The sequence below is a fragment of the Magnolia sinica genome, chromosome 3 (genome assembly GCF_029962835.1).
Source record: "Magnolia sinica isolate HGM2019 chromosome 3, MsV1, whole genome shotgun sequence".
Lineage (NCBI taxonomy): Eukaryota > Viridiplantae > Streptophyta > Magnoliopsida > Magnoliales > Magnoliaceae > Magnolia > Magnolia sinica.
In genome coordinates, this window is record NC_080575.1 from 7,153,322 (window position 1) to 7,168,125 (window position 14,804).

Below are 14,804 nucleotides of genomic sequence, written 5' to 3' on the forward strand. Positions count from 1 at the left end.
GTTGCACACACGCAAGATCCAAGGCATCCATCTAGTCAATCCCACGACCCAAGAATCGATCCCTGTACACTTATCAAGCGGACCGAAAAGTAGAAGGGGACACAATTTCTTTTAGCTGTCTAGTTTATACACTGCAGGCCTGCGGCCCATCTGACAAGCGGATTGACCTGATTCTTGGGCCATGGCGTCTACGTGGCAGTGATGGACAGCTTGGATGTTCCATGCGCATGCCACCTTGGCACACATCGCAAGGTGCAGAGGAGCTGGAATATACTTGTGAGGAACAGCAGAATGAAAGCTGATGCAATTGTCTCAGAATTCACCACTATGATACCAATGGATCCACCTCTCCAGCAGCCTTCAGGGCCTTGCATCATTCACCAATAATCTTTGCATGAACAAGCTCCATCCTTAAAATGGTGGAAGCGGTTTCGATCCCTAACGATTATCTCCCGCTCATAGATCTTTGAGATCAACTTGGTTGCAATATGGCAATCGCTACATGCACGAAGGTTCTTCACTATCCTCATTGGAGTCCTAGGACTCGTGCTGACAAGACCAAAGGCAATGGCCAACTTTTCGCTGTGATGACATAGGGCTTGCCTTTTCTCTTCCTCATCAATTTCATGCAACACATGGCCAGTTTTAGGTACATATCCTTCTGCCTTCAATTTCATTGCAACATCATCCAACATGGAATATATCTCCTTAGATAGAGGGTGTGAGCTATCACCAGCCATGAATTCATGTACTGCGTTGTCAACCTCGATCGAACTACAACCAGGTGTCTTCAAAATCCCCCTATCTTTCATGAATCTCCTCACCTTAGCAACATCATCCCACCGGCCTTTAGAGGCATATATGTTCGACAGGAGGACATAGTTCCCATCATTGAGCGGCTCCAATTCAATGAGATGTTCCATCGCAATCTCAGCTAACTCGACATTGCCGTGGGAACTACAAGCATTGAGCAATGCCCCCCATAGAACTCCGTTGGGTTCCATCGGCATGTTTTTGATAGTCTTATAAGCCTCTTGTAAAAGACCTGCCCTTCCGAGAAGATTTACAAAGCACCCATAATGCTTGATACTGGGTTCAATACCGTACTTCTTCTGCATTGAATAGAAATATTGTGTGCCTTTGTCGACCAATCCCGAATGAGTGCAAGCCAGTAAGACTCCCATAAACGTGACTTTATCTGGTCTTGTTTCACTCATTTGCATTTGTTCGAACCTCTCAAGCGCCATCTCCCCATAACCATGCATGGCAAGTCCTCCAATTATTGAATTCCATGTACAAACACTCCACTGTGGGAGCTTTTCAAACACTTGGGAAGCTTTGTGGATGTACCCACATTTCACATACATGTCGATGAGGGCAGTACCAAGGGTAGGATTGATGAAGACTCCATTCCTATCGATGAATCTATGAACCCACCTACCCATCTCCAAAGCTCCAAGATGGGCACAAGCCGTAAGGACGTTTACCAATGTCAATTCATTTGGCTCGATCTCTGCACCTTGCATTTCATGAAACAGTGCAAGCCCATCCATGTACCTTTTCTGCTTCATGTAACCTGTGACCATTGCAGTCCAAGACACCACATTTCTATTGGACATGTTATCGAAAACCATCCGTGCATACTCAATATCTCTGCAATTGGAATAAAATGTAACCAAGGAGGTTTGACAGTAGACATCGGCTCCCAAACCTGGCGTTTTGAGGATTAAGGCATGCACTCCTTTTCCTTCAGTGAGATCCCTGCAGGCTTTCAAAAGGAATGGATAAGTGAAATTATCAGGTTCGAGACCCCGACACCGCATGCGGATATAGAGCTCAATTCCTTCACTGCTGCTGCTTAGCGCGTACCCTTTGATCATGGTGTTATAAACAAACGTCGTTGGTTCGGGCATTTCTTCGAAGACGTGGAGGGCGTAGTCCATGTGGGTGGAATTCACCAAGGATTCGATGAGCTTGGAAAGTAGGATATTGGTTTGGGGAGATGGGTTTTTGATGATTTGGGCGTGGATTTGCTTGAAATCGCTTAAATGGGTGCAGTGTTTGAGAAGGGAGAGATTGAGAGATTGGTGTTTGGGGGGTTTGATATTGGGATTTTCTGAGGATTTGATGGAATTAGGAAAATGGCTTGTGTGATTCAAAGCAATTGCGTTCATGTTTTGTGTGTGTAAGATAGAATGATGAGAGAGATTCCTCAGCTCAGGAATGGCGGGAAGGAGAGAGTTGCCTGTCATCTCCCATTTTAAATGGCCCAAGGGCAGTTTCGTCTTTTCATCGTGTGAGCGATATGGTACTCTGCGGCACGCGTGTGCGATATCTGACCCTTGTAAGACATGCGGCTCCCTGTGTGCTTATATCGAAAGCCGTTCTGGTCTACTCATCAGGTGGCCCATACCCATATGACAAATAGATCTTCGTGGGCCATGGTACGTTGACAGTTGGCCCCAAGTAAGGATTGTAACATAGGACACTCAGTCTTTGGGTGGGCCATTCCTTAGAGATATCCAAGGTAGGAAAATACTACTCATCCAAATCACTTTTGCTTTTTTGGTTAAGGGTTGAGATCTTCCAATTTGTCAGATGAATGATCTGGATCATGAGTTCACGCGCATCATTGTTGTAATTGGGTCATGTAGCATGGGCTCGCCTGGGTCCCACTTTGGGAAGGCTTTGAGATGAGCCTAGAGGCCTGTGGATTGGACTTACATCCACCATTGAATCTATGTATCGTTCTGGACCTGTACCGTCCAATGGCCCACAACAATGCCCATATCATTTCTTATCTTGTAGGTTGGGTTTGGCCGTGATCCTGGCCCATGAGAAAGTGATTCCCTACAGCTGATTGTATAACAATTTTATTTACACCCTCATTTTTTTTATGACATCTCACTTATGTATAACATCCTGTCCGTGCAAAACAGTGGCCCACTCATGAAGATCACCTGGTACAAAAATGAGGATGAAAACGTGCAGGCTACATCGTTGAAATTGAAGAATGGTGGATGACCTTACTCAATGTACAAGCGTTGCCTGCCTAGTTAGTTTATCTGTCTGATTTTTTTGGAAGGATAATCTTTGTAGTGGGGCCCATAGTATACATGGTCCAGATGTCCTAAAAATGAGGCTTCATGAATCCTTATTCTGGATCTCGGACGATTTTGAACAGTATTGGGCCAGGCTCAGGCCGGCCTGCTCAAAAATCTGAATTTTCAGGACCGACCCGGCCTATTGAAACCCAAGATTGTGCGGCCCTGGCCTCATCCAAGATGGTGCGGCCGTTACTGTGGGGCTTAGACTTATGTATTTATTCTATATCCAACCATCTGCTCTTCTGGGTCATTTTAAAGCATGAGCCTAAAATGAAGAAGATGGAAATCGCAGGTGGGCCATACTATAGGAAACAGTGGTAATTCAATACCCTACCATTAAAAACTTCCTAAGGCCCACTGTAATGTTTCAGTAAGGTAAGGATAAATATTAACTTCATCCAAACTTTTGTAGCTCATTAATAGTCAATCACCCCTGTTTCTTATAGCTTGGTCCATCTGATATTTGGATCCTTTTCATTTTCAGTTCATGCCTTAAAATGATTAAGAAAAACATAAGGACCGGCATAGATATTGAATAAATACATCAATGTGGGCCCCATAGTAAGGTTCGTACCTTAATGGTGTGTTGCAAATCTATGTTGAACATCATTCTTCCGGCCATGTAATACAAAAATTAAACTAATGTAATATTCCGTCCGCAAGTATCATACAACTCATGTTTGTAAATGGAGTTGCTACATAAATTTCTAACTTCCAAGTAACAAAAAAAAAAAAAAGAAAAAGAAACCCCGTTGCACATTAACAACTGGAAAAAGCTACAAGGTAATGTGTGGGTCCACAATGATGATGTGTACATGAGATCTAATCCATCCATCATGTGTGCCGCCTCATGTTCTCCGAGCCATCCAAAAATCAGGCTGATTGAAAATTAAGGAGGGTCACATTGCAGGGAACGGTTGGACTGGGACGCTCACCGTTTAAAAACTTTAGAATATTGATGTGGACCCACCATTTTATGAATATGACATTAAAGTAGAAAAGGCCATTCGAGAACTCCGGTGGGGCCATACACTTGATTTTATATGCTTTAGGTGAATGGTGTGACGCACGTGAGTTTGGATCGACATGTGAGTTTAGTTCGAGTACATGTCACTCACACATCACAGTCGATCCCACTTAACCTACAAACTTTGTAAGTGGGGGCCACGATTCAATGATCCAAACCGTTGATATGATGAGTCTTACTGACAATACCAAATATCATCAAGATTGGATGATCTGAACCATTGGTATGCTGAAGAATGATTTATTGGCATTATGAAATTCTAAAAGCCGCCATTTTTATTATCATAGACTAAACAAAGAAAACATCCATAAATCCTACTAATATAAATTAGAAAAAAGAAAATCCCCTCCATTTTCAACTGAAGTAGCAAAGTCCTTCCATGTACTCTAAAAAATCCTTAAGCGCATTTAGAAGTGGCACTAGCAGGCTCGAAGTCGGTAGCTGCATCCCATGCATAGAGGAACCTAATCACTTTTTGTGGCCCAATGGGCCTACCACCATTGACAAGGCAGTTGGGCCCATCAGGTCTAAAGATGGCACCATCCGGTTTCTCGACGGTTCTATATCCGTCGCACTTCAATCGCACATTTGCCTGTGTGCAGGAACACCAGTTGCTCACCTCCACCATAAACTCAGGTTTGCCTTGGACTCTATTTCCTGTTATTGATTGAGTCACCCTAATATCCGATGAGCTACACGTCGCGCACATCCCTGCCAACAAAACCAAGTTCTAGTTATAACGTAGGAACGCGATGAGGCCGATCACCATCTTCCTTTGCATTAAGTGGTATTAAAGTGCTTAATGCAAACGAGGATATGATGAGGTTAATCACTGTCTTCTCCAAGAGATATCTACTCCAAATTCACAGAGCACTCTAAACTCCTGACAGAGTTTTCTTGAATCCACAAGTGATAAAAGTAGAAATACTTTCTAATAAATTCAAAATAAATTGATTGATAAAAAAAATACAATTACAATCCTTTAAATAATAAGCTCAAGCCTATTATGAAGTTTTAGACTCAAAACTTAAACAGCCTAAAAACATGATTTATTATAAATAATAAATTTACTATCTAAACTTCGTGGTTTTCGGCAAAATATAATAAGTGTCCAATTTAGATGAACTGGTCCAAAATAGCAGACCCGAACCCGACATGAGTTCTAAAAATGATCCAAGAAATTGGACCCAGACCGTTAAAATTTGGTTGGGTCCATCAGATATCAGCAGATCCAGATACCCATTGACAGTCCCAACCTAATTATGCATGTGCCACTTGGCAATGTGGACCGTTGGCACCGATAAGGCACACGGATTGTTGCGGTCCACTGGATGGAAGGCCCGAACAACCACGTAGCCACATTGCCACGTTGGCCAGAATCACATACCAAGTTACGTGCATGGATATAACATGATATTCGAATCAACCACATAATAGCTAATGAAAGGTGAATATTTAACGAATAAAAACAACCTTTATCAGAGATGGAGAGAATAAGGAGAATAGCACAGAAAAGCTTTCGTGTAACAGCCATTTTTTAGAAGAATCTCTCTTCCTTCTGAGGTGTGAGGGATGAGACGAAAGTGAGTATTTATAGAGAGAAAATGGGCTTTTCTATCTATGGAATTGCATTTTCTTGATTTTTAAATTGGATTTTTTTTCCTAATTTTAACCTCTTTTGATTTTTCGGATTTTATGTATAATTTCCCCAAATATCAAGATTTTCTTTATTTGCTGTTATTAAAAAATAAAATGAAAGACATGAAGCATGTGTGGCACAAATGAATCATGAAATAGGTTAATATTTGGAAATTCACTTCATCATGATCATGTACACATAACGAACGGTTTGGATGGAATACAAGTCCTACAGTGGACCCTACACAAACCGAAATTTTTTATTTTTGGCCCAGGATGTAAAATCGAGTATCCCGCTCACCTATGGAAAGTCGATGTCAGAGATAAGAGACGTGGAACCCGCTGCGGACAACTTGCGGCAGTTTTTCTGCAATACTGTGGGGTCCACATTGTTCTATAAGTAAAATCCAATCGTTGCATCGGGTGTCCCCTCTCATTTTAACCGTACATAGCAAAAAAACACCATCCAAAACTTCGATGGGCCAAACCATATAATCAGCGTAATTTTTGAGTAAAACCTAAAAATTCGAGTGGTGTGTCCTATATGAGTTTTCAAAACAAACGGTTAAGAAAGCAGCGGCCCACGTTGAATGGAAAATCGCCAAATATCAAGGTATTAGGATCTTCCAATCATTAGCATCCCCCATTCACTATGGGCATTAAGATCAACGGTTTGGATCAACGAATTACAGGACCCATAAGAACGTAATCCAACTATTGAAGGGTCATGATATCGAGAATTCAGGGTCCCGTCCTCTAACCACTATGTGCCCATCTGATCAAGGGTTTGAATCATCAAACTGTACACGTTATCTTGCAAACAAGATTCCACACCAATCCCTAGTCCATTTCAAATTCAGGTGGGCCACGCCACGTGAATGTGTAGGTCTCGGGAGTCTCATCCATGGCTCCCTGTGGTGTGTCCCACCTAATCTTTGTATCAATATTATTTTTCAGATGTATGGTGAACATGAGGAGGCACACCAGAGTCACGGTTTGGATCTGATCATCCCCAACAGAGAAAATAGCACACCAACTGTTATTATTCATTTAGAATTATCCGAGGAGGCATATGGGACCAGCACGATGGATGGTCTGAAAATTTGAAATCACCGTACACATGCGTAACGTGTAAACTGCGCGGTAGGGGACTTGGTACAGTAATCTGTACCGTGGATCACGTGGTCCCCACTGTAGGCAGATGTGGCACAAGAATAGCCAAGATTCGGATCTTAGCCATTGGATATACAGTGTTTGGAGATTTCCCGGGAAGGATTGTTACTTACCCCCACCAAGACCTGGCTAGAGATGGACGGACCTGTCAGGGGATATGTGGGGCTTATCGTGATGTTTGTCTTTTATCAACGACGTTCATCCATCTTTTACATATTATTTTAGGGCATGCCCTCAAAAACGAGCTAGATTGAAGGCTTAAGTGGACCGCAGCGCAGGAAGGAGGCGAGATTGAATTCCTACCGTTGAAAACTTCCCATGGCTTATTTGCCATCCAACCTATTCGCCATCCAACGTGTTGATAAGGTCACAAAAATCTGGATGAAGAGACCACGCATTTATCGGTTTGATCCAAAACTTTCATGGCTTACTAGAAGTTTTTAATGATTGATTACCACTGTTTCTTATATTCTGGTACACCTGAGATTTGGATCTCCTTCATTTTTTTTTATCATGCTTTAAAATGAGCTATCAACATGGATGAACATGGATGAACGGCGTGGATGTAACCACATACATCACAGTAGCCCTGAGTCCCACATACCTCGGTGGATCCGGGTCTTAGCTAATCCGCTCCCGTCCTGGCGGTGGTAGTACCCAATCTGCGCACGGAGATTTCTGAGTTGTTCCCCACCCAAAACATGGCCCACCAACCAGCTATCTGGATCAAGGGCCTCATCCGTGTGGACCTGATATTTGAAGAGCACCTCAATCTCCACCATACAGGGAGTATCTACACGGATTTAAAAGAAAGTACATTGATTGGTTTATCTTACCATCCAATCAGTGTCCCATCCATGGTCGGGTCCACTAAATCAGTGGTTCCAGAACCAGCCACGGAATGTTTTAAAACTAGGACCTGCCTGGACCGTTTAGGCCAGAACCAGCCACGGAAATGGGACAGGTCACCCAGAAACTCATTTTCTAGTCGGCCTATCAGGTCCAGCTGATCTACATGTCCACTTTCGGCCTTTGGCCCAATCACTGCACTATGTTGCTCTTGGTGGGTTTGGGGTAGCAGTTCAGGCTCAGTCCGATCTATGACCCATTTAAGTTAATGAGTTGGGCTTAGGTGAGTCCTATCGAATTCAACCCACCCAAATAAGAGCGAATTGGGTTCGGTTGAATCATACCCAATTGGACCCACACACCCATATAGGTTATCAATGGTTTGAGCAAGATGATCCCACCTGCCCTAAAACCTAAAAAATAAAAAAATAAAAAATAAAAATATAGATTAATCTTTTTATGCATCCATCATATGGGGCTCAACTATGATCACACATTCCTTCAAAAAGATCATTAGAGTATGATAATATTAATCATCCATAAGAAATGGATGGTCCACATTGATTACAGTTAAAGGGGTCCAATTAATAATCTAGACCATCCATCATGTATAGGCCAACTTTCATTGTATTCAAAACATTTGATCATTGTCCATCATCATGTAGGGCCCACCAATGACTGTCCTCGTTAAAGGTTAATTAGATAAAAAAAAAAAAGAAGAAATTATGGAGACCGAATTGGAAATCTAATCTCAATATATTTATTATTCTCAAATCCCCATCAAATGATGAAAATCAATAAGCCCCACAAAACATTTCAAATCAACAAAAACATCTTAATCCAGAATCATGCCTCCCATCTTCTCTCTTACGAGCAATTAATCTGAGATGATGCAGGTGACAGATCAAATCGTTGACGAGACAAAGCACACCATCAAGCGGTTTAAACAATGCGGGGTCCACCTTCTCGACGCTGCTGAATCCGGCACAACGGATTGAGAACAGATGCAGTTGTTGGCTATGGTCAATTCATATTCAGGCATCCCTTGGCCTAAGGCTCCAGTTTTCGCCTGCCTAACGACGATGTTGGAGATGGTGCATGAGGCAACCCAACCTGCATGTTTTAGAAATTCAGTATCAGATGGGACTATTTTCTGATCAACGGTTAGATTTTCTCACTGATTTCCTACAGCTTTAGCTATCCACATCAGGGCTCTAACATGCCCTTTAGACAGAACCGAGATTCTTGTCTAATCGAGCCACTGATTTCGATCTGGGTCCAGGTCAAACAAGAGCATTGACATGGCTTTTGGATGAGCCTAGAGGTCTGTCTGTTGGACTTATACATCCCCGGCTGTGGGGGATTATTACTCAAGTCATCCTTTTATGTATACACTTTTTTTAAGAAAGGTTAATCCTACATCTACATGTGTGTACAGCATAGTCCACCTAAGGCCACCACAGGTGGCAAGATAGGCCCAGCTGATGGACGGCTTGGATCTAGCGGTGTGGCCACATTGGCAGATCTACTTTTAAAAATGAAGAACATACGTAGTGTGCACAATGTACATATTTACGGTATGTATACAAGGCTTCCACACTGCAAATGGAGGAGATCGGGACCGTACATCTGGTCACTTCAGGTATGCCACTTGGCAATGTGGACCATTGGCGCGGATAAGGCACATGGATTGTTGGGTCCACTGGATGGACGGCCCGAACAACCACATAGCCACATTTCCACATATTCGCCAGTAGCAGATACTAAGGTATGTGCATGGATATACCATGGTATGCGCATGGCCCACATAATAGCTAATGAAAGTTGGAGATTTAATGAATAAAAACAACTTTTATGATAGATGTAGAGAACAAGGAGACGGCCATTTTTTTATTTATAAAAATCTCTCTTTTTCTTCTGAGTTGGTTATTCTGAGTTAGTATTGAAGGATGAAAGGCGAGGAAATATTTATAGAGAGAATGGGCTTTTCTGTCTATGGAAGTGCATTTTCTTCATTTTTAAATTGGATTTATTATTATTATTATTATTATTTTTCTATTTTAAACCTGTTTCGAGGATTTCCCGATATATGAAGATTTTGTTTCTTTGCTATTATTATATATGTAAAAAAAAAAACACTAAATAGTCTTACACGAACCATGTGTGGCCCACATTAATTAAAAAAATATGCTGATATTTGGAATTTCACTTCATCATGATCAGTGGCACATAATGAGCGGGTTAGATGGAATACACGCCCCACGGTGGGCCCTATACAAACCGAGAATTTTTATTTTTGGCCCCTGGATATTAATTCGAGTATCCCGCTCACCAGATGTCAGAGAAGAGTCTCAGATATTTTGTGCGGAAAACTAGACGCAGTGTTTTGTGGGCGCGGATTGCGTCCTACCCCGCCCTCTTCAGCTGGGAACCGGCCGGAGCTTTGAGGGGCGACCTTTGATGTATGGGTCTTATTCACACTGTCCGTTCATTTTTTTTAGTATCATTTTAGGTTAGAATATAAAAACTGAAGCAGATCCAATTCTCAAGTGGACCACACAACAGGAAGCAGCGGTGATAATGATTATCAACGTTGAAACTTTTCCAGGGCCACCATGATGTTTATTTTCCATCCAACCTAATCATAAAGTTACATGGCCATTGATGAAGAGAAAACACAAATATAAGCTCCGCCCAAAACTTCTGTAGCCTCTAAAAAGTTTTCAACGGTAAGAGTTTAATACCCATTTTGTAATCCACTTTAGCCTGGATCTGCCTAATTTTTGAGCTTACATCATAAAATGATAGGAAAAACATGGATGGACGGTGTGGATGAGACCGGTACATCACGGTGGATACTCAAAGCTCCAGCCCGTTCCCAGCTGGAGACAGGCGGGGGTAGGCCGTGTTCTGTAACACCGTGGGTCCACATTAAGTAAAATCCACTGGGTGCATCTGGTCACCCCTCTCATTTTAAGGGTACATAGAAATATATTATAACACTATCCAATACTTTGATGGGCCACACCATATGATCAGCGTAATTTTTGTGTAAAACTTAAAAATTCGAGTGGTGTGTCCCATGCGAGTTTTCAAAATAGACGGTTAAGAAAGCAGCGACCCACGTTGAATGTAAAATGGCCAAATATCAAGCTATTAAGATCTTCCAATCTGAGAGATTTCACGTGCTTCCCCCATCCACTATGGACATTAAGATCAACGGTTTGGATCAACGACTACCGAACCCACATGAACATAATCCGCGTGTATAATTACTCATAACTAAATAGAGATTGCGCGGCTACATCAAAGCGTCATGATCTTCCCGTAAGGAGACTTCAGGGTCTATTCCTCTGACCACTACGCGCCATCTGATTGACGGTTTGAATCATCAAACTACATACGTGATCTTTCAAACAAGCCATTCCAAACTCAGGTGGGCCACGCCACGTGAATGTGTAGGTTTCGGGCGTCTCGTCCATTGATCCCTGTGGTGTGTCCCACCTTATCTTTGGATCATGATTATTTTTTATACGTACGGTGAACATGAGGAGACACACCAGATTCACGGTTTGGATCTGATAATTCCAAACAGACTATACCACACCAACGGTTATTATTCAATTAGAATTATCGAGGCAGGTGGGACCAACAATATGATGGATGGTCTCAAATGCTGAAATCACCCTACACATGCAAAACGTGTACACTGCAGCTGGGGACTTGTTTTGGTAATCCATACCATGGATCACGTGGTCCCCATTGCCGGCAGGTGTGGCACAAGAATCGCCAATATTGTGTGATCTTAGCCATTGAATCTACAGTTTTTGTTGAATCTGAATTGTTGCAGTGTTTACTCTTTATTTTTATTTTTCCCCTCATGATCTGTCTGAAGATTTCCAGGGTGGTCCCCACCCAACACATGGCCCACCAATCACTTATCTAGATCATGTGCCCCATACATGCTGACTTAATCCTTGAAGAGCACCTCAATCTCTATTCTCCACTATACAGGGCGTATCTATACGGACTTGGAAAAAAAGTTACACTGATTGGTTTATCTTAACCATCGAATCTGTGTACCATCCGTGGTCGGGCCCACTAAATCAGTGGTTCCTATTATCAAGCAAGGAAAGTCACAATTTGGAAATATTTTAAAACTAGGAGCCGGCTGGACCGGTTTAGACCATAACCAGACATGAAAACAGGCCAGCTCACCCCAGAAACTCATTTTCCATTCGGTTCGGTCTACCAGGTCCAGCTGATCCACGCGTCCACTTTGGCCCGATCGCTACACTCTGTTGCACTTGGACGGCACAGATCTAACAACTATAGCCTTGCTATATCAGGATCTAAAGAGCTGAAGGACAAAGCTTGCACATCCGTTGATGGTTTTAAAACTCGCTCGAGTCCAGATGAAAGATTGCAGATGGTAAAATTTGCAAACTTGCAATATCGAGAGCATTTTTTAAGTATGATGGGCAATGGGTCTGACTAACCCGGCCCATCTGATCACCCGACCCACTTTGGAGGTGGGTCAAAATATGACCCATTTAAGTAAATGGGTTGGGCTTATGTCTAACCCTATCCAACTCGACCCACCATAAAAGTGGGACGAGCTTGGGTTGAACCGTATTCAACTAGGCCACCCACATAAGTAGAGCTGGGCATGAGTCGACTCGGACCAAGTTAGGGCTAACCCAGTTCAATCCGGTTTTGAAACAGGCCTGACTTGACTTGAACCGACTTGGTACCGAGTCCAGCATACCTGACCCAATCTGAGTCCAGATCTAACTTGGATTAATCTGGACTGAGTCCTTCCTAATCACATGCACCGAGTTGGGTGCATCAAGTATTCAGGAGCTGAAATCACCACACGAAACCTAGATTCACTTGTCAAAATTGCAGCAACTACATCAGATACACGTATCAGATCTGAGGAGGGGTTTTTTTTTTTTTTAAAAATAAATTTAAATATATATGTACGAGTCAAGTTTCGGATCAAGTCAAGTCAATACCGAGTTGGATATTAGGTTGAGTTGAGTCGAGTTACTAGGTGACGCAAATTCAACTCGGCTTAAATTCATATTGGAAGAAGTTAACTTGATTTGGAACAACTCACCCATTTGGTTTGGATCAAGTCAGATTTGGATGAATCGAGCTCTACATATAAGAGTACGTGGAGTAGGTGGGGCCAGATGATCCCACTTGACCTAAAACCTAAAACAAAATAAAGAAGAGAAGTATAGGGCCCACCTTTGATCACCCCCTCCTTCAAAAAGATAGCTAGGTATGATGATATTAAGCATCCCATCAATGGATTACAAATGGATAGTCTGCATTAATTAATATTGAAGGGGTCCAATTAACAATCTAGACCATTCATCATGTCTAGGCCACCTTTCATTATATTTGAAACATTTTATCATTGTCCATCATGTGGGGCCCACCATTGACTGTCCCTTGTTAAAAGTTACTTCGATCAAATAAAATTAATTACCCAGACAACGAGTTGGAAATCAAATCCCAATATTTTTATTATTCTCGAATCCCCATCAAATGATGAAAATCAATTGGGCCCACAAAACATTTCAAATCAACAAAAACATCTTAATCCGGAATTACGCCTCCCATCTCCTCTCTTAGGAGCAATTAATCTGAGATGATGCCGGCGACAGATCGGACGGTGTCTTCCATGCATATTTGAACTTAATAGGCGACGATTGGAAGATGCCATCACCATTGTTGACTAGACAAAGCACACCATCGAGTGGTTTAAACAATGCAGGGTTCACCTTCTCGACGCTGCTGAATCCAGCACACCGGACCATGACATTGGACTGAGAGCAGATGCAGTTGTTGGCTATGGTCACTTCATATTCGGGCTGCCCTTCTACTGAGGCTCCAGTTTTCGCCTGCGTAACGACGATGTTGGAGATGGTGCATGTGGCCGCCCAACCTGCATGTTTTAGCAATTCAGTATCAAATGGGATCATTTATGATCAACGGCTAGATTTTCTCATTCCTATAGATAGAGCCGGTGCCCTGAGAGCACTAACAGTACAATTGGACAGTCCAATCAAATGACCTGGTCTATCAATTACGTCCATACAAAATTTCACTGTCCAGATGGAATAATTTGAGCAATCCAATCCATAGCTTAAAAAATGGATGGTAGAGATCATTTTTGGAAAAATGAGCTTAACCAACAATTGGAGCAATACATCTGTTGGGACCAATCATGGATTGCTTATAGTTTCTAAGATTTGCATTCGTCAAACAACCCTAACACTCCCATCCATGGCTTGGAAAATGGAAGGCAATAATAAAAAGGCCAACTTATGGACGGATCAGATCTCCCAATCAGTGTGATTTTCACTTTGGAGCCCATAAAATGTATAATGGACTTAATTGACGGTATGGATCAATTGATTGGTCTGTCTGGTCCAGTACTCGAGCACTGGAGAATTTCCCAAAAATAAAATGAAATAAAATTGAAAAAAATATAAAAAATAATATATATGACAACGGAGACCTTGTTTGAAGATGCAGAGAACAAGAAAAGCAGAGAAAAGCTTGAGTGAGGGTGCCATGTTTGGCTGCTCTCTATATTGGATTTTTCTTGTTTTTGAGGCATGGAAGGAGGGATTATTTATAGAGGGAAGAAGTAGATTTCATAGCATTTTTTTTTAAAAATTATTAATTTTGGTATCTTAATTATCGAGAAATACTTCAGTGCTCCCATAGCATGACTGAGTTAGAGGGCACCTAGTTGTATCGGTCCACTTGGACAGTTCAATCGATCAATCTGAACTGTTCATCAAGTCAAGAACACATTTCATAGACTACCATGCAAAAATCTCACTGATCGATAATCTAATCCATCCATGACCTGGCCTTATTTTTTTATCCATCTTTTTTCCAGGCGACAGTTGGATGAGTATGATAGACTAAAAAAAGTGGTTCTTTAGTCATGAGCAATCTATAATGGGCCGTAACAAATAGATGGA

At 42.0% G+C, this 14,804-nt stretch overlaps 2 protein-coding genes across 2 annotated transcripts; both read right to left on the reverse strand.

Moving 5' to 3' along the window:
- Nucleotides 1-299: 299 nt before the first annotated feature.
- Nucleotides 300-2,263, reverse strand: LOC131239414 (pentatricopeptide repeat-containing protein At4g21065-like). Its single transcript, XM_058237112.1, has one exon. It carries the CDS (start codon nt 2,250-2,252, stop codon nt 378-380), a length of 1,875 nt encoding a protein of 624 aa, XP_058093095.1. The 5' UTR covers nt 2,253-2,263; the 3' UTR covers nt 300-377.
- Nucleotides 2,264-13,436: 11,173 nt separating this feature from the next.
- Nucleotides 13,437-14,387, reverse strand: LOC131238786 (TPD1 protein homolog 1-like). Its single transcript, XM_058236386.1, has 2 exons — nt 14,330-14,387; nt 13,437-13,753 (listed from the first exon to the last, which is right to left on the reverse strand). Exons 1-2 carry the CDS (start codon nt 14,385-14,387, stop codon nt 13,437-13,439), a joined length of 375 nt encoding a protein of 124 aa, XP_058092369.1.
- Between the last annotated feature and the right edge of the window lie 417 nt (nt 14,388-14,804).

Coding starts and splice junctions, on each gene's coding strand:
- LOC131238786 (XM_058236386.1), bottom strand. CDS start 14,387: ATGGCACCCTCACTCAAGCTTTTCTCTGCTTTTCTTGTTCTCTGCATC. Junction 13,754..14,329: donor TCTCTGCATCTTCAAACAAG/GTCTCCGTTGTC, acceptor TAAAACATGCAG/GTTGGGCGGCCACATGCACC.
- LOC131239414 (XM_058237112.1), bottom strand. CDS start 2,252: ATGACAGGCAACTCTCTCCTTCCCGCCATTCCTGAGCTGAGGAATCTC.